We start from the raw sequence: 21,279 nt of genomic DNA, 5'->3' as shown, positions 1-21,279 counted from the left end.
TCCCTTACTGCACAGAAAGTAAATTGACATTTCCAGGAACTTAGACATATAATTTTTCTGGTCTATTTCAGCACCATGGACAGTGGTAGTTTTGTCCTTTCAGCCTGGTCAGTGAGCTGTCTATCATCTACACTGCAGTAACTGTGTAATCTCCTCACCTTAGGCTACTATAATGTCTCATTTGTGCATTCAGGCAATAACATTTCTCCACAATGATCTCTCTAACTCGCCTGTTCTGTACAAGTCCAGTGTGCTGCCTGTCTCGTATATCTTGTCCCCTCTGGTGTCTTTCCTGTATGTTGCTGCTTCCCTCTTCCTATTCAATCACAAGTTTACCCCTTATTATTATTTTATAAATTGTGCCAACAGGCACATATTAGCCCGGGGGGGGGGGGGGGGGGGGGGTGAGATTCGGCTCAGCAGCTTATTAGAAACATTTTAAAGGAAAAGCCTAGCAGCCCCTGTGTACCCCTCAGCTATCCGCAGCAACCAATCATTAGCTAAGGATGGTATTTGTAGGGGCAGGGTAGAGTTTTCTGGTCTCTGGTTGATATGACAGCTGTAGGGCAGAGGGTGCCCAGTAGATGTGTTTACACCCCCCTGACATCATCTTACAGGTCCGCTGTGTACAGGGAGAAACTTGGGCAGGGGATGGGGATAAAGGGGGTACTAGATGTGTGAAGGAGACATCTATGTAACTGTAATACCACGCTCTAACACGTTAGCATTTAAAACAATGTATAATAATAAAACATGTAGCTTCTGCAATGAACAAGCTCTCTTACATCACACAGATATATAGGGGTTTATTTACCAACAGGTGTTTTTGCCACAGATAGAGCTTTCCCCACTTTACCAAGCCCAAATGTCGGCAAACGCTGGTGATTGCCTTTCCAGCTTCCTCTTGCCATAGCTTTTTTCCGTTTGTGACATTATCAACAGTGATTAAATTGATAAATGTTATTATTTTGTTAAACTAAATGTTTTTGTTTTTTTTTCATTTCGGCATAACTCAAACATAAATTGAATTGCTGTCTACCATCTACCCTACATAGGATGCAAAAGAAACCAAGTAAGATGTCTACAAAGGAGAAGCATTTATAAATGTCAGGGGTGTTAGACAGCATTGTAGCGATAACACTTCTTACCCACAGTGATGTGTCGGCCCTTCGCCGTAGTCCACAGGACGCTGTGTTGCAGGATGCTATGTAGCCACCGTATCACTTGATCTCTTCTGTCTGTGTCTGTCTTCTGTTCCAAGTTATCCGGGAGTACAGAAACCAAAGGCACGTCACCAAATTCAAGGGCCACTAAGGAGAGAAGACGGGAAAGTGCTTTACAGGTCTGACAAATTACAGAGAAACAACCTGTCACCTCTCAGAGTGGGATGCACGCCAGTCTTCGTGGTGTATCTTGTGTGAAATCGCTCTGTATATACCCAGAAAGTGGGCCCACACACACGCGTCTATGTAGACGATTCTAGAGATGCGTACAGCTTGTAGGTGAAAATACGCACGTTTTCCCTGCTCTTTTTTTTTTTTTTTTTTAGTACGTTACTCCCATTTTCAATTCAACTCTGCTCCTTAACTCCTAATACAAAGACTCCACGAAAGTGGAGTATTCATTTACGTTATCATCAACTTCCTGCAGATATGTTTGTGAAGACAAATTAAAATTTAGTTATAATTCAAGTATCCTTTAGATATACGATACTCTACCATTCAATGAACCTACCTGAGTCTTCTTCCACGGTTAGAAGAGGGATATCGTCATCTAGGTACGGGATAGTGCCCGGGACTGGTCGTAAGCAGGAGTCCTGCCCTACCAGCAGCTCTTCGTGGATGTCCAAGCTGTTTTTCTTCAGACACCGATCACTGCAACTGAACACAGAGGAAGGAAATAACAAGAAGCTCTCGGGTGATTGTCAGAACATCACTAGGGAAATCCATTTACATTCCTATTCAAGATTTGAAGTACAATCCCCAGAGGGGTTTCTGAATAGATGTACAGAGAGAGATATCTCGCTGCAGCAGCTGAACAGGAGGCTTTAGAGGCTCAAAGTCCCATTTACTGAGGAGAGAAAGGATGACGGACCCGTCGTACCATATGCACCTGGCCAGGATTTATGTCATTAATATAACTCAGGTTATAAATAAAGCAAGCGTTTGTAATAAAATAGAACAACCATTTATGTATCTACCTATCTCATAACTATCTATCTATCTGTCTATCTAATAACTATCTAATATCTATGTTCTATCTATCTATCCATCTTTCTATCTCATAACTATCTATCTATTTATCTATATATCTATCTCATATCTATGTATATATCTATATCATATTTATCTATCTATATATCTATCTCATAGTTTTCTATCTATCTATCTATCTATCTATCTATCTACCTACAATAGCTAAATAAAGGACATATGAGTCAAGGATATAGTCTTCAGCTATTCAAGACCGGAATCAAATTTCCTATCCTCCTCTTGCAGTGCATTTCCCACATAAGGTTCCTCTTCACACACAACTGGGAAAAATCCTTATCAAATCTAAAAGTAATTACATCAATTTCATCCAGGCTGCACAGAATCCAGTACAAACCTATTATCTAATGTTGTAAACACCATCAATTAAATTTCCCACAAATACAATTAATTACCCTCCTCCCAGGACCCTCTTCTTTTGAAGCAGAGAGACAAGTCCAACAATGGATTCTGCTGTCTCTCTTTTTGCACACCGGGGCCATCTTTGTGAAGCCCAATGATTATGGAGGCCCTTCGGGAAGGAGGTTCCATTGGGGCTAACCACTATACAGGCCCAGGGACTGGGCCATTCAGGATGCTTCTGATAAAGGTGAGGGGTGGGCTATAACGATCAGCTGGCTTAGGCATTACATTTTTGGGGGCAGCAAAATTGAAATAACAATACAAATTTAAAAATGTCATGTATAAATTGTTGGTGGATCAAACGAAGCTTAATCATATGACCGTAATTTTCTTTTCATGTGCACACAACTCATGAAGATGTCTATGGTGAATTGGTTAATATAAATAATATACCAATAGTATTCCTACCCTCCCACTGTCCCACCCTCCTGACAGCGAGGACTTATGACCCAACTGCTTTAAATGCTGGGAGGTGTCTCCTGCTCACCGCAGCTCTGCACAGTGCAACACTGGTGTGTGCGATTGTGCCATGGTGTTTTTTGGGGAAGGGAAGGAGGCTGGGATAGGCCTAGAGTTTCAAAGGCCCTCGTTGTGACCTGGTCACGCCCCACCCACAAAGATGGCCGCCTTTCCACCCGGATTCCGAAGATTAGAATGTTGAGTGAGGGACCTAACTAATGATAGGGAATTGTCATTCTGGAAAATCACTCCAAATTCTAACATTGGCCAGGAGGTGATACGAATGATATTAGGGCAAAAGAAAAAGTACTAAGGGTTTTACAATGAAACAGTACTTAGGCTGATTGCACATAAACAATTTTACTTGTTCGTGAGAAAAAACAACAACTATACAACAACAATAAATTTATTAAACATTTTCTTAAAAGCTACTTTATTTTTTTTAATTCTTCCTCTCCTTGTAAGCCAGTGAATGTGTACTAAGAACAAAGAAAACGCTAATTTGCAGAATCCCAAAAAGTGCAAAAAATATGTCATTATAAAACAACTTTATAAATTGCAAACAGTGAAGGCAGGGATCATACCAAAATGTGAAATGCAGGATTAAATGCAGGTTTAGGTTTATTTTACTAGAAGCAAAAACATCTATTGCACGCAAACAACCTGTTTGTACTCAATAAAAAGGCTCCTCCCACTTGCAGTAGGACACCATTCAATGCACTTCACATGGTACAATGAATCATTGAAGGCAAAATACTTTTAAAACAATTTCCTATAGATAACATATACTCCCAGGTAATCAGTACATAAGGTTCAACTCACTTTGAGTAGCAGGATATCTCCAGGGGTGAGATGTAGGCTTCCCATATTCCCAGAGCCGCTGGCATTATGAACAGAACCGCTACCCAGCAACAGGAGACAATGAGTGACATGAACAGTCCAAAGTCATGAACAGCTGGAATCTGCAGCAAGAGAGACAATGGGTCCTATTATAAGACAGCTTCTTGCTGGCAAACATTCATGATTTTAATTCAAAATTAAATAATGACAAAATCCCCCTCTTACACCTCCAATTATTCCAGTTTGACCATTTAAAGTAAGTGCTACACACAGCGGAGGAAGCCAATTTGAGAGCTGAACTGGTATTTACGAGAAGCCAACTAATCAATTCGCTAGGTACCAGTGACATCACTGAGTCTGCTGAACCAATATCCATGAGAAGCCAGCCAACCAATTCGCTAGGTACCAGTGACACCACTTAGTCTGCTGAACCAATATCCACGAGAAGCCAGCCAATCAATTCGCTAGATACCAGTGACACCACTTAGTCTGCTGAACCAATATCCACGAGAAGCCAGCCAATCAATTTGCTAGGTATTGGTGACATCACTGACTCAGCTCAACCAATATCCATGAGAAACCAGCCAATCAATTTGCAAGGTACCAATGACATCACTGGAGGACATCTTCTCGATTGGTTCTCAAGGCTCAGTGGTGTCACTGGGTATGAGCGCATTGACATTGCTTCAGCCCACAAACTGGCTGTCCCCACTGCGTGTAGCCGACTGGTACATTTTAATCTTCAAGGCAGCAACAAATGAGTTTCAAACCTGAGAAAAGATGTTTGCTGCATAGGCAGAGGCTGTGGTCAGCGAGGTGAAAAATGTGGCTTTTCCGGCCGTTTGCACCGTATGGATCATACGCTGCCGAGGGTCTTTGAACTGCTCCGCTTGGCGGTATGTGTTTATAAACACAAAAACATCATCCACCCCTAGAGAAGACATTAGAAGACTGGTTAATGTAGGATTATTTTTATTATGTTTTACTTTTTATTTATCTTTCACTGAATTATAGCAACATATTTTGTTCGTTCTCCAGAAATCTCTGAAATCCAGGCGGAAAAAAAATAAAATAATTGCCGCTGCTCAGCAATAGAGTAAATGAGAATTTTTTATTTTTTTTTCAAACATGACTTCATCGTGAAGTCACAAGAATTTTACATTTTTATACAATCTGAGCACTAGGGGGCACTATAAGGGTGATATACTACGCTTTCCGCAGTGTACATACTAGTGTACCTGACTTTAAACAACGCGCCTAAACATCTACAAGCGTATAGAGTTCTGCCTCATCTGATAGGCGGAGTTGGAGTGGAATGTGATTGGTCCTTGACTAGTGCCGGCTAAGCACATATATGCGTCTATATATGCACCCACCTGGGAATACGCAACTTCATTTTCACATGATTATTTTAATGAGATTCAAGGGATGGGGAAGTTGCATTTGGGAGGTATACCCTTATTAGCAGGAGGGGCTACATAATATATGTTTCCTGGCAACAGTACCTGAAGTTTATACATTCTCACAAATGACAGAAACGAGGTTTTTACCTATATGATCAACGTGATACCTTTTATCCCTTTCAGGCACATTATATATTGGAAAACACATTTATACCAACGTAAACACATTAACATTCAAAGAAAGTGGCGCATAAAAAAAGAGAGAGCCCAGGTGGTCTCTCAGAAAACCAGTTTTGCATCAAAACACAAGTACGTACGGGATTCTCTTCGCTTAAAGAAACCAAACAGGATCGATATTCATTAATAGGCAACTGGCAGATAAAAGTGTAATGTAATATATAGGCAAACTAGCAGCCGGTGACTGAGGATTTCAGTGCGAGTTCAAAAACTCTACACCTCTTCTCTTATTGGATTTTAAAGCACTGACTCCACAGCAAATATAACAGAAAAATAGAGACGTTGACAGAATATTTCTGTTTTACCGGAACTCACGCGTTTCATCATCTTCTCTTTGAGAGGAGCCAGCTGTGGTTATGGCAGGGAGGAGAGCGCAGTCTTCCTCTGAATTAGTTTCTCTATATATTTCCTGGAAAAGTCCGCTAGAGCCTAAAGTATATTTTTTAATTGCTTTGCAGACATTGTTATTTAATTTTTCTCCTGCCTTGAGGCTAACCTAAAGGAGCAATTTTTAATCTGCTCGATCACAGCGATCGCCCATTGTGCCGGAGCTTGTTTACTAGACAGTCATCTGCACAATAAGTTATAATTGTTAAGTATTGACCGTCTCCGTTGCCTAATTACACAATTTAATCACAAAGTATCACTGTGTATTCCAAGCCATTAATGAGTTTTAATCACAGAGAATTAATATCGCCCGTGTACCCCCAGTAATGTGGTTGGCAAGCAAAATGGAACCGTCACAGTTTTTCGGTAGCACCAAAGTTTAACGGATTTGCAGGGGGCTGCAACATTGTTGCGACAAAGGAAAAGCAACATACAAACTCCTCACAGATAAGGCCATAGTCGGGAATTGAACTCATGACACCAGTGCTGTAACCGCTGAAATGTTCTGCTCACAATTAGATAGGTTACAACAAAAAATGTAATACATGGTCATATTTCCAGCCGAAAGGTTAATAAAAATAATTAGCAAATTGAGCTTGCTTTATGGGGTATAGCTTGGCATGGGCAAAGTTGGGAAGAGAGCAGAATTATCGCTACACATTCATGTGCTACGAGCAGAGCCAGATTTAGACCTCATGGGGCCCTAGGCAAGATACTGGTTTGGGGCCCCCTCCCTGAAAAATTCCATAGCACTATAGTTTTTAGCATAACATATACACTTATTCAGGGGCTGGCTGGCAGACTTTAGCCCAGGGGGGTCAAGCACATAGCACTGGTCCATAAGTAGCGGCCCATTTTTAAAGGTTGGTCTCACCGCCGACCCTGGGAGGGCCCTCTGGGGACCGCTGGGCCCTAGGCAATTGCCTAGGTTGCCTAGTGGTAAATCCGGCCCTGGCTACGAGAGAATGATCACACCTTAATAAGACTGACAGAAGATGATGATGATGATGAACTAGAGAAGTACTGCATGCAGGCAGGAGCCAGCCGTTTCCTGAACAATGGATCAACACCTATAGACTAGTTTGGGGAAGTGTGTGTGTGGTGGGGTGGGGGAAATATCTGACAAAAAATATTTTTTCGTGGTGGGTACACCTTTAAGGAAAAAAAAGGGGGTTCACAAAAGCACTTTGGAGGACCATATCTGCATTGGAGATGTTGTAGGACACTATAAGGCTTATTCGGTCCATCATTTCACATTCATCTCTTGGATTTCATTTTGCAACAACGGAAGTAAAACAACAATAGGATCCTGTTCCATCTAATGATATTATTGTATGAGATGTGCCTAGCCATTCTCCTGCCTGAGGCTCCCCCACTATCCCCTATACATATCCACATTAACACTTGTATTTGTGTAATCTGCTATAAAACACAGCGAGTGTCACTTTTATCACTAATAAAGCTTCACAAAGGTGCTATCCGCTTGTTTAAACTTTTTTCTGCAAGACAATTATTTTTTCAATTAGTCCCCTATATTTTGCGTCCAACAGGGGACCTTGCAGTCTGAGCCAGCTGCCTGGGGCCATGTCATTATAGGCACACCCCCGACTGACATAAGTTCCCCACGTTACAATACTCCAGAAAGCTACAGATCACAGACGCCCATAATGTCACGGAGCAATTACTGCTCTGATCTCCCGAGGCGTTATCTGTACAAGGATATATCTGTGTTGTGGCATTGTCTCTTTATAGCACCAAACTGTCTGTTTTTCGATGGCTCCTGACACCAACGTGTAAAACTACCAGGTCCCTAAGGCACCCTGTTCACAAACTGCAAGTACGTTTTGAGCATTTAATTTCCATATGACATTCAGAAGGCTAAATATGATATTATATGTTACATTGAAGTTTTACTTACAATCCATTTTGATTACACATCTAATAGTGACTGCTTTTGTATGAAGCTCATTTCCTAAGATTTTAAAAGGGTTTTCACCCTTTAGGAGAGTAGATTGCTTTACACCCTTCACCAAGACTAGTCCATGGTCTGGTGCCAACTGGGAACTAGTTGTCGTGGGTCACCACTAGTGCTGGTAACCTCTAATGGGATGACTGCTGGAGAACACAAGCCGTTATTTTCTAATTGGATAGTTTCAGCACTCGTCCAATCAGAAGCCGGCTGCCCTCAAGTGATCACTGTGATATAACAGGGGCGAAGGGACAGGAAGGGACTCCTACAAATGTACAAATCAAGGTTAAGGGGGCAAATATTGTTTTTAAGGGGATGCGTCAGTTTTGAAGACCTTTGTTTTCTAACTCTATATGACAAGGAAACATGAGTATTATAATTCCTTACAATATTTTTTTTTTATTTGATTCTATGTTCCTCTTCTTCCTCTGCATATTAGAGGAATTGTCGGTTCAGCAGTTTGTTAAACGAGATGTCCATTCAAGCTTTTGGTTTGCTTGTTTGTTTTATTCTGTAGTCCCCCAATTGGTAATAAAATGATCTGGTAACATTGTTATTTGATTTTTTTTTCTGCTACATTGTGCTTAAAACATATTTAAAATCATCACTTTTCTGCAATACTTGGCAAGAGTGAGGGGAAAATTACAGCTCACAAGTGGATAGGTTAGAAACAACTTAAAGATATGCTTAGATTTCCACCAGAAAGGAGCAGACCTGCTCGTAGCAATACTTTGCAAAGCTATTTATACTCTGTGATGGGAAATTCATTAAATATGTATGGATTTCCCATTAAACTGAAAAATATGACGTTTCCCTTAAACTGAAGCAGGAATTGCAGATTATTTAAGAGAAGGAGTATATGTTTTAATGCAGCTTAATGGAGTTGCATGTTTAATTTGGTTTAAATCTAATTAGCCCCCAATGACTCTAACACAGACCAGCAAAATGTGTCCCTTTAAAAGTCACTAAGATAGGACAAAAAGATAATATGGCACAGCACAGCAACTCATTTATGTTTCTGTGACATCACTGGCCACACCCTCTGTCTGAATCCACTAATATATACAAAGAAGTTTCCTTATATTGGAAACCAGAAGCGTTTTTTTTTCAGATAGGCTGGCTTCTTCTTGACCCCAGGGAGAATCTCTGCCCTTATAAAGAGATATTTAAACATGTCCATTTTTAGCAAAGGGATAGAAAAGATCATCTTTAATTCATTTAATTATATTATTTAGCTGAGTAATATGCAACGATTGATATATATTTCCAACAGAATGGTTACTTTCTCTGTAATATGAGAACATAAGACATATTCAGAAGCTCGCTTGATAGCCTGACATGTAAGGATACTGAGGAACACTAGAGAAGTAGGGACATCTGAAGTAGCGATATTATCCACAATTGCTGCTTCAGGTGCAGTCTGACCTAACCCAGACAATGGGAAACAATAAGACAGGACATTACTACAATACTGTCAGACAGCAATGTAGCAATTCATGCACAGATATAAAGTGTTATAAATAATAGTCTATAATTTTATAGACACTGTCGCGTTAAAATGAGGATAATGCTGCATATTGCATATAAGGCATACTTAAACTTATTACAGAGGGGGTGGCGCGAACAGCATCATTCTGGCCCAGTCATCCTTTTGCTGCAAGGCTGAGCCAAATTGACTCTACTCGCGATGCCACGGAGGCCCCCACCCCGCTGGTCTGCTCTCCTAGGAGTCCTCCGTAAATTCCGGGAGAGTGGGAAAGTATGATTTAGGGGCGCATTGGGCCTAGCCTCATGAGGCCACCTGATAACAGAATTAATACAGGGTGTGCGTGACATGGGGAGATTCCATAACGGAGGTCACAAGAATGCTCTCTGTATTGTATGCAGTTGCAAAGGCAATCTCTGTAATGTATATCGGTCGCTAGGATGCTCTATGTATCTCTGTATTGTATGATGGTCAGTATAATGATATCTGTGTTGTATACTGGCCAATAGGGTCCTTTGTATTGTATATAGGTCAATAGGATGCTCTCTGTATTGTATATTGGTCGCTAGGATGCTCTCTGTATTGTATAGTGGTTGGCAGGATGCTCTCTGTATGTTACGGTAGTCACAAGGATGCTCTCTGTGTTGTATATTGGTCAGTAGGGTCCTTTGTATTGTATATAGGTCACTAGGATACTCTCTTTATTGTATAGTGGTCACTAGGGTTCTCCCTGTATTGTATAGTGGTCCCTAGGATGCTCTCTGTATTGTATAGTGGTCACTAGACTTCTCCCTGTATTGTATAGTGGTCACTAGGGTTCTCCCTGTATTGTATAGCGGTCACTAGGATGCTCTCTGTATTGTATAGTGGTCACTAGGAGGCTCTCTGTATTGTATAGTGGTCACTAGGATGCTCTCTGTATTGTATAGTGGTCACTAGGAGGCTCTCTGTATTGTATAGTGGTCACTAGGATGCTCTCTGTATTGTATAGTGGTCACTAGGATGCTCTCTGTATTGTATAGTGGTCACTAGGAGGCTCTCTGTATTGTATAGTGGTCACTAGGAGGCTCTCTGTATTGTATAGTGGTCACTAGGATGCTCTCTGTATTGTATAGTGGTCACTAGGATGCTCTCTGTATTGTATAGTGATCACTAGGGTTCTCTCTGTATTGTATAGTGGTCACTAGGATGCTCTCTGTATTGTATAGTGATCACTAGGGTTCTCTCTGTATTGTATAGTGGTCACTAGGATACTCTCTGTATTGTATAGTGGTCACTAGGAGGCTCTCTGTATTGTATAGTGGTCACTAGGATGCTCTCTGTATTGTATAGTGGTCACTAGGATGCTCTCTGTATTGTATAGTGATCACTAGGGTTCTCTCTGTATTGTATAGTGGTCACTAGGATGCTCTCTGTATTGTATAGTGGTCATTAGAATGCTCTCTGCATTATATGTGGGTTAATTACATGCTCTGTGTATGGTATGGTAATCACAACAATGCTCTCTATATTGTAAATGTATCACTAATACTGGCCAAATTAACATGCAATGCAGTATGATACCTGCTTTGTCTTACAATACATATTGTATGGCGCATTCATCTGAATATTTTTATTTAAATTGAACAGAAAAATCATTTCTTGCATTGCTGATGATATTTTTTAGAAGTGATCATAGTTAGATTTAAAAATATGTATTTTTTTCTCTTTGAAAGCCACTCTAGTCCCCATAAAGAAGCATTGGGAGGGTAGAACCTCTTCTTGAGGGTAAGGGCATACCTACCAACATGGTTGGGACACCCTAAAGTTTTGCGTACTGCTAGACAAAGACAATGTGACTTTTTCTTTTATAGTGCTAGGGACACTTTAAAACCAGAGGGAGATTGACAGTGGATGAGACCCCAGAAAGAATGATCTATCTTACGATGACCGGGTTTCATGTAACAGCAATGACTTCCCAAACTCAACAACTATGACTTCAGTCCTAACCTTGGGAACTCCCTACTGCTGGATTAAGCTGCACCTCTCACATACCCAATGCTCGTACCCCACCTACTGGTGTGTATGGTCCCTTTAAACCTTCCTTTCCTCAATTAGAGAAAAACGCTGTCTCCAAGTCTATTGTTTATTCTGTTATGTTTCTGACGCTAAGAAACATAGCACACGCGGAACAGTATTTTGTACCCAATATATGTGATTAATCAGTAATAAGATACAGTACTCACCAATCCCAACAATGACAAATGCCGCCACGCCATTGAGGATTCCAAGATATTGTATTCCAAAGGCCACGTGATATAGGAAGAGGGCCACAAGACAACTGAGACCAATGCTGGCAATCCCAAAAAAGGACAGGAACACTGCACAAGGTGGGGGGGAGAAAAACAAATCCATTAATAACTGAACCTTCATCTGGGGCTGCATATAAAATTGTCCTACATGTCCCTTTTCAAATCCGTCCCTTGCAACTTTACAAGCAGCCCCCTCACTCCAGCTGACTCCCTTTAGATTTAAATTTAAAACTGTACGCTTAAGTCAAATCCATTTTATACAACACTCTCTCCCTACACTCATAGGGCCTGAGTCATTAAGGAGAGCAAGGCAAAAAAAGAGTAAATTTGATCCTGGACAAACCATGTTACAATGCAAGGGGTGCAAATATTTTATTATTTTGCACATAAGTTAAATACTGGCTGTTTTTTCATGTAGCACACAAATACTTGATAGCTTTATTTTTACACTGAAATTTAAAGCTGATCTAGGACATGCCCTACCCCAACTATAAATCTGTCCCCACATTTTAAATTTACCTCCCCCTCCAATGCAACATGGTTTTGCCAAGGTGCAAAGTATTTTTTTTTTTTTCCTTTGGTTTGTTCTCCTTAATGACTCAGGCCCATATAGTGCAAATTATAAACTCACATGGGGTGAGTAAATTAGAAAGACAAGACATTATAATACATTATGGTGTTTTGTGAAAAGCATAAAGAGCTAAATGAAGATATATGAGCCAGGAGCTGGGGGTCAGCCGGTACCTGAGCAGGAGGTGAGGATGTAGACGAGTACAGCAATACAACTGCTGCTGATGAAGGCCAGTAGCATGTCGTTGTTGAATGTTGTTCTCACTTCAAAGTCAAACAGATCAGTTCCCCCGTACAGCACCTGCACTTTACTGGTGAACCAAAAGAAAAAAACAAAAAGATAACACATTAATCAATTAGGAACAAAAGTAGTCAATGAGTACAGATGATTTTTGGACATAATGTTCACCTGACGTGTTTAGGTCAAATGAGAAAATTTGTAAGTAAAATACACATTCTTTACACCACAAGAATTTTAAACAGAACGAGCGCTATAAGGGGAGTCAGTTTTGCTTTGTACACTTCACTTCCTGAGCTACATGGTAGAAGCTTTGTTGTAGTCTAAAAAAAAAACCCTCCTTTTTTCTACAAAATAAAGAAATTACCGATCTGACTGCCAGAAATAAAGACTATTTGCACTTGTTTCAGTGCAAATCAGCAGATTAGAAAAACAATCAATTAGTGAGACAACGGAGTTGAACTGGAGGCTTCTGGAGTTGCTAGTATTGGCATAGGTTTAGAGGAGACTGAAAATACCCTGCAAATTAAATTTACTTTCAATTAATTCCTTCTGGTCTCAATTACACAAATAAAGGTGTCTGCTTAATGAAAACTGTGATGTAGATCCAATCTGTAATGGGCAAAGTCCAGCAATGGCAAAAGCTGCTTCCTCTCACACACTGGCCTCCACCTGGGCTCCCCTGATTGGTTAATTTAACTCATCCAATCAGAGTAGTCCTTCACACACTGGTCTCCACTAGAGCTCACCAGTTGACTGCTTTAACTCATCAAATCCGAGTAGCCCTTCACAAACTGGCCACTGGAGATCCCCAGATTAGGACAGTATCGTGGCTTAGTGGTTAGCACTTCTGCCTCACAACACTGGGGTCATGAGTTTAATTCCCGACCATGGTCTTATCTGTGAGGAGTTTGTATGTTCTCCCTGTGTTTGCATGGGTTTCCTCCAGGTGCTCCGGTTTCCTCCCACACTCCAAAAACACACTAGTAGGTTAACTGGCTGCTATTAAATTGACCTGTCTGTGTGTGTGTCTGTGTATGTGTGTGTGTGTGTGTGTGTTAGAGAATTTAGACTGTAAGCTCCAATGGGGCAGGGACTGATGTGAGTGAGTTCTCTGTACAGCGCTGCGGAATTAGTGGCGCTATATAAAGTAGTATATAGATTATGATAATAATTTAACTCAGCCAATCAGAATAGCTCATCACAAACTGCTGCACTAGGGTTCCTTTCATTGGCTGATTTAACTCATCCAATCAGAGTAGCCCTTCACTGTCTGGAGATTTCATTGCAAAACCTTTTCACTTTTTTAAATGTAATTTCGTACATTTTTGCCTGTATATATTTGTAGACTTTTTTTATACTTAGCTTCCAGATGAAGTGGTCTATTTCATTTTCATTCCAGTACAATTTGAATCAGGTTCAAAAACTTGGGGAAAAGCGAATGTAATGCATAGACACCCGGGAGTACATTTACTAAACTGCGGGTTTGACAAAGTATAGATGTTGCCTTTAGCAACCAATCAGATTCTAGCTGTCATTTATTTTGTACATTCTACAAAATGACAGCTACAATCTGATTGGTTGCTATAGGCAACATCTACACTTTGTCAAACCCGCAGTTTAGTAAATATACCCCCCAGTTTTGTTTAAATCAGAGTCTAGTACATTCCAGGGATCCAGTGGATCACTGAGATCCCCTTAAATAAAAATCCTGACACCAAAGGACGTGTGTCGGGCAGCATTTTCCACTTTAGTAATCAGACGTCTAAAACTGACAAAAATGCATTTTATTTTTTGAGAACCTTTAAGTTGCAGTCTGAGGTTTTCCACTAACACAATATGTGTGTATCTGCCTTTCTTTATCAAGGACAAAATAATGCATTCATAACAGTTCCAAAAATATCTCCTCCATGTAACACAAAATCAGCTGAAAGTAATGTCATCTGCAGAGCGTGATATAGTGTTCGGTTCTGTCTGGTAATGTCACCGCGGCGCTGATGAGATTCAGATAAGCAAAGGATTCTGGGTAATAGACGCCAGCCACACAGTCCTATGTCACCGATCGCAGGTTTTCTTTAAGCTGAAACCAGATTTCAGCCATATAAAACACAGAGTAAAGCAAAACAAATGTGTGTAAAATCTGTCTATATACTTACATACAATAATAGATAGCTGGCTGTGCAAATACAGCCAGGGCAGTTAAAAAAGAAGGATATTGGTTTAATTTTCTATATGCCGTTTTTTTATGTTTAAAAATGTTTTACTATCGGCTTTTACTGGGTCCTTAGTATCCTGTTAATGTGTCAGGTTTTCACTAAGTTACCTTATGAGCCTGCTTATCGAAGTCATTTCTTCAACTCCCCCAAATTCTCATTTATTACATTTTTAAAAATTGGATTTCTTTTTTGATTCATCATAGACCAAATAAGAAAAAAAAAAAACACAAAAAAAACAACAGCCTGAAAAATCCCCTATAAACTACCCACCTAAACACTACAAACAACAAAGTATAAAATGACCAAGGCCAGAGGTCCCGTTAACCGCCAGCCAATCATTGGAGGTTTCCCACATTGGCTGCTTCTGATTGGATGTCGGTGAATAGGAGTCCCAGTTAGTCCAAGTTAAAGTCACTGTAGTGAGCAGATGGGTCATTTTTTTAGGGATTTATTTTCTCCATTTGGGCAACAATCGATTTAAGAAAGAAGTAAAAAGAAGATTTTAATTCCCATGTGGACTAAAAAGATCCAAGAAAGAAAAGAAAATCTTATTTTTTTTTTTTATTTAATAGAGTTGTGAATGAGGGTTTTGGTCTTTTTTTTTTTTCTTTGTTGGTATAATGGGCAGGGGGCCTGATCGCTATACTGGGACAACTGGAAAGTTGCAGCACAATTGGAGCTAATCTTAATTACACAAGTCCCACAACTGCGGTGGGAGAGACAATACGATCCGCATCCTCCTGCAGTGAAGGCGGGACCATAAGAACCATGTCATCAATGCCCTGCTCTGCCCGCCAAAAAGGGAAACAAAAGGGTGTCCTACTATCCCGAGAGTCCGGGAAGACTCCTGAAATTCATAAGTCTACCTACAGGCAGGCTGGCGGGCTGATGGACCAGTCCATACCTCCCAAAGGTCCCGATTTTGGAGGGACATCCCAATCCGCGAACCACAAAAGGGCTTAACAGGAAAGTGGGCTGTGTCTTGCCCTAACGTGCCCATTTGCGGGTGGCATTTGGGCAGAGTGGGGGTGGGTTAATTTTGTCCCGCTTTTGGGATTCTAGATGTTGGGAGATATGCCAGTCCATTAATGTGGGTACAGATGGGAGATGTATAACTGTAGGAGCAGACGCTGACTTTGTAAAAAATTCTTCTGTAAACCTCTGAAATTATTATTTATTTATGGAGATGCAATCATATTATGCAGCGTTATACGGGAAATGTAATGGATCACATCAGTCCATACCCCACTGGAGCTTACAGTCTAATTACCCTACCTCACCCACGCACCCTCTCCCAGACACACAAACACACGTACAGAGACACAAATTGATCCATTTTTGTCTGAAGCCAATCAACCTACTAGTATGTCTTTTGGGAGAAATCTGGAGGAAACCCTGGCAAACCCAAGGAGACCATACAAACTCTTGAGCTGTTAGCCAGCAATTCTAACCACTGTGCCACCGCATTGGCCAATATATGTGAGTGTGTAACCTCTACCTTACTGTAATTTTGCATTGTAAGGCAGCTTAGAGAGAACGACCTAGGACAGCCTGATAGATCACTTTGGGATGGCTGTGGCTCTTCCTTCATACGCAACAGCCATGTACTGATTGTTATTGTATAAAATGTAACTGTGGAAATTTATAATCTTTTCTTTTCTATATTTTTACATCCTTGTCAAACCTGTCAGAGCGGGTTTTTTTTTTGTACTGTGTTCTGCTATAGAAATGTGCTGATGTGTACAGAAAGGAAACTGGAGGTAGTGTTCCTTCAGGAGAATGCGGGGAGATAAGGAAAGACAGTCCTATTTAGGTGGAGAGTACAGTGTCAATCCGCCGAGGCGCAGGTGAAGTCTGCGCTGCTTTGTCAGCAGGAGAAGAGGGGGAAATAAATTCCGTGCTCCAGTGAAAGTGACATTTATGCATTTTTTATTATTGCTGTACATATTTTATTTAGAAATACATCCCACAAGGAATTATAATTATGTTATATTAAAAAAAAAAAGAAAAGCTTTGAAGATCAGTCGGTGTAAACTCAGCATTTTTTGTTTACTAAGAGAAAATGATGTGGGATCTGGTGACAGGTCCTAGATAATTACCATGCATGTGAAAAGGATTTTGCTTAATTTCCAGCAGTAACGTTTTATATCTGGCTTTATCCAGAAACACTGATGGTAGAGATGGGTGATTATTGCATTTTGCCTATTGACCAATCGTGGTTGGGTAAAACTGCCAAAGAGAAGTGGTCACCCAGCCGTTTTGGCTTGTCCTGATTTTTGAGAGACTTTTCCAATTTTGTTGTGGGCAACAGGGGCATGGCCTAGTGGTTTGTCTGGTGGGCTGATGACCCGTGTGGCTGCGTGAATTTGGAGAGACGACTGGCGGATCAGGGGAGGGACCAACATTATCCCAATTTTTTTTTTGTAATGTTGTAGTGTCTGATTTAAGGTGAGTCTCCATGATCACTTCCGTGAAAACTTGTTTACTACTAACTGATACACTAATTACCAGACTAGACAACTGTGAATCAGTTTAACGGAAGAACAGGACTAAAGTTTGACTCTGCTATTTACTAACGTTTACTATAGTATTCCAGACATACCGACTTTTCACTTCTCCCCATCGGGAGATCCCAGAAAGAAGGTGAAGTGTAAGTATGGAGGGGGGAGGGGGCCCCAACGAATCACATCAGTGATCACATCAGATTAAGTCATTATTATTCAACATTTCGCCAAAATGTTATGATTCGCCACGACTCCCGTCATGTAGGCCTCCATCCAGCCAACTTCATTAGGATATGAGCTAGATGCTGGAGAATGGTTTGCTCTCCGGGGAGTCAGGGAGACCTACACAGAATTCGTGAGAATCCTGGAAATTCCGTGAGGGTTGGCAAGTATGAAATAAAGTCCTAAAAATGGAAGTTAGAGATAGCTGGATGTTAGATCAGCTCTGAGACGGACCTGTAAAAAACAATTATCTTCTCATAGATATAAACCAGCTACAAATTGGTGGAGGATGCGGGAAATTACAGTTAATTTGTATACTATCTTCAATCTTCTGGTTAGCTGTCATAGACAGACAGAAATAAGCTCTTTCCAGTGGTTCTACATCCCCCCGATCCCAACATTACAGGATTCAAGATGCAGGGTTGCTTCAGTCTATTCAAGTCACACTGCTTTATCCGTATGTGTTACTTATCATGAATAGAAAACTAAAATTATCCATATCTCCCTCTAAAAACCACCTTCAACTGGAAAATCAACTTTTGCTGACTTTCATTATACAGTATGTGTAAGACATACCCGAAAAGGTCCATTTTGTAAATAAAACCATTATCCTATTTCTGATTGTGTGCTAGATACACTCTTTGGCTAAGTGTACCTAACCTAACCTGCCACAATGTTGTCTTCAGGATGCCGGACGGATGCAGTGTTCAGTCTATACCTAGCCCCAACTTTGTCAGTCCAACATTGAACGGAGGGGCATTAAAATCTATTCACGCTAGTCTGCCCTTATCTAGTGACATTAAGATCTGTGACTTGCCAGTGGAAGGCCGGCCAAAGACAAAGGAATGCATACATCTGAGTCTGCAGAGGTGGATTAGTAGCAAGAAAGGGGAGTGCTAGATACTCCATGCTAGAGAGTGTACCTAGCAACTATTAGAATTATGATTAAGATAGGGCTCACATTTGAAAAACAGACCCTCTTTGGTAAGTTTAAGAGGTAAATGTAACCAAACCTTCATAAAAGGAAAAGTTGGAGGTGTTGCCCATAGCAACCAATCGTGATTCTAGCTATCATATTCTAGAATGTGCTAAATAGTAACTAGAATTTTTTTTAGAGAAATTGATACATCTGCCCAAGTTCACAACAGTCAGGAATACAATTGTGTTGATGTGTTTGTTTATAGTAATTTTTTATGTGTCTTCAAGTTTTACAAACATCAAAACATGACAAAAGGCAAACAATCAGCAGTATATATAAAAAATAAAGGGTATGTAGACGATAAACAAGACAGACGCTAATTAGAATTCAATTCCAATCACATAGACACAAAGCACTAATGGGCTCTGACAATTTAAACTATTTCAGAATATCTAAATCAACCTACGGATCACTTTAAATTAGTATCTCCTTGAAAGATAAAACTACTACAGACGGCTCAGAGAAATAAGTGATTGTGTTAGAGAACAGGAAACGTCAATCGTTTACATTCCAGAATAAGCTAAATGGTTCTCTCAAAGCATAAATAGAAGATTGTGTTTAGGCAATTGCGAAAGGGCACAAAAATCATATTACTGTATAGCGATTAATGTTTAATTGACAAGAAACAGAAACTAATAAATTTAATGTTAGATGGACTATGCAATATTTTCATTCAACAAATGTAGTTGCTAAATTTAAGTAGATTTTAGGGCCAAAAATCATTAGTTTAACGTGTACCGCTCACCCACACGCACCTGGCTGCTCTCCAAACGCACCACAGAACACCTTGGATTTGCACCAGTGCAATTGAAGGCACCACCAAGTGTCCATTCCATATCTGCACACATGGAAACTGAATGTATGCCTCGAGATGTACACTGTAAATGACAAAATCCAAGTCCAACCTCCTACAATTTTAGTTCCACCCTTTTCAACTGAATGAAGTTTTCACTTTTTGTCCTAAAATACTGCAGGTGTGTCCATATTTATACCTTAAATAATGAGAGTAAGGGGACATCGGGGCTGCTTTAATTACACATGACACTTCTTGTGTGTAAAGCTGTTTATTGCATTTTGCTTGGAGTGCACTTAGAAACGCAATTCTCCGCCTAAGGTTTATACCTTTCCAGGGACTCGCTACCTGTAATAAAACAGTCGCTATGTACAGAGCCACATCCTCAACCAGCCCCAGCGCTAAATAGCCTGGATGGGTTTCAACAATAACAAAGAGATGACAAGTGTGGGGTTGCCCCTGCTACAGACACCAAGCTGGTCAACAAAGGACCGGTACCTCCATGGGGACCAAAGAGGTGCTGCACTGTGCCCTCTTTCCTCCTAGAGTTCCACACTGAAAAGCACTGGGGCTAATCCTGATTCCTTAGGTGGAGAATGCTAGGTTTATTAACTAAATTAGGATCCCTGGAGGGGTAACTTTGCCATCATAGTGGTCCCAGTATATTGGACAAGCACAGCACAGTAAGACTCTAATATATCTAAAGAGTAAAAAGAAATAAACACACATACATCATTTTCAAATAAAATTCAATTGATTAAAAGACTCTCTGAAACCCTCATATAACAATGTATTAAATACAAAATAAAATATTCTCTTCTTCTCGCTTGATTTGTCATAGTCCAAAAGTATACCAGCAGAAAAATAGGTGAGGTCCTAGAGAAGTTTGGGATTGGTTAAATTTTTTGCTTTTGCTACCCGACGATACAAATAGATACAAATAAGACAAGAACAGCGTGGGATATCACAATGAGTACCTGTTTACATAATACAGTAATAGGATGCGCATCTTGCAGGCTAAACCTGAAAAATGAAGTTGAACACTCTGCAAAAGATCTGTAGAAGAGCAAAAGAAATTAATTGCTGCTACAGACTTTAGGAAAAAGGAGCAGGAATAAAATAATGTTAAGGATATAAATATGTAGTAAAATATTATGTGGTCTAGACAAAACAAGTGTGCTCTTCAACAGACAGTCATAATTGAGGATCAGCACCCAGGAGTGTAAGGAAAAGAGAACATTCAGTATAGCCAAATAACTGCATCTAAATCATCTCTCCGCCAATATGGTGGCACGTGGCGATTTTTGCTTACTTCAGGTTCTACCATATTCTGCAGCAGGTAAAAGAAATTGGTCTATGTTTGGAAACCACTACGCCAAATGAAGACTTAGGGTTAAATGTATCAAGCTGAGAGTTTTACGGCGGGTTTGAAAAACCAATCAGTATCTAGCTATCATTTCTTTAGTACATTCTACAAAATGCTAGCTAGAATCTGATTGGTTGCTCTAGGCAACATCTCCACTTTTCAAACCCGCCGGAAAACTCTCAGCTTGATACATTTACCCCTTAGACTATTACTGTACAGGAAAGAATAGCTTGTCTCAATCCAGGCCAACCTTTTACGTTTTCAGAAGATGGTGCAAAAGAAAAATCAGAGGAAGCAGAAACAGCAAATAGTGATAGCTCAGTAAATGATACTGACCAGACAATCTTTTGTGATGTGATTTTATTCAATAAAGGTTCATTTTCCAAAGAGAGGTGCAACATTGTTGCAATGAAGTAAAGAAACAGTAGATGAGGCAAAGTTCAATAGTAGTGAATAAGAAAGGGGAGGGGACTATGAAAGCTCAGACTACTATCTCTTTAAAATGAAGTAAGACATGTCTGCTCTAACATCGGTTATAAAAAAGTTTAGTATAAGCCGATTTGTTTACCAGATGGCAACAGAAAACGTAATATACAAAATAACGCATGTCAGCTTATTATCAGTTAGGGGATAGGATTTGTTATTAG

General features: G+C 40.2%; 1 protein-coding gene across 1 annotated transcript in view; it reads right to left on the bottom strand.

Annotated features, from left to right (window-relative positions):
• Positions 1 to 21,279, bottom strand: part of DISP3 (dispatched RND transporter family member 3) — a 96,358-nt gene that overhangs the window by 40,428 nt on the left and 34,651 nt on the right. The window contains exons 4-9 of the mRNA XM_075190205.1: positions 12,489 to 12,625; positions 11,679 to 11,813; positions 4,742 to 4,902; positions 3,954 to 4,093; positions 1,735 to 1,880; positions 1,149 to 1,310 (exon numbers count right to left, since the gene is read on the bottom strand). Of these exons, the coding sequence (XP_075046306.1) occupies positions 1,149 to 1,310; positions 1,735 to 1,880; positions 3,954 to 4,093; positions 4,742 to 4,902; positions 11,679 to 11,813; positions 12,489 to 12,625 (881 nt within the window). The remainder of the gene's footprint in view (positions 1 to 1,148; positions 1,311 to 1,734; positions 1,881 to 3,953; positions 4,094 to 4,741; positions 4,903 to 11,678; positions 11,814 to 12,488; positions 12,626 to 21,279) is intronic.

This window comes from Mixophyes fleayi, chromosome 11 (assembly GCF_038048845.1).
Source record: "Mixophyes fleayi isolate aMixFle1 chromosome 11, aMixFle1.hap1, whole genome shotgun sequence".
Classification (NCBI taxonomy): Eukaryota; Metazoa; Chordata; class Amphibia; order Anura; family Limnodynastidae; genus Mixophyes; species Mixophyes fleayi.
The sequence above is the reverse complement of the archived record's forward strand: the minus strand, read 5'-3'. Positions and strand labels throughout refer to the sequence as shown.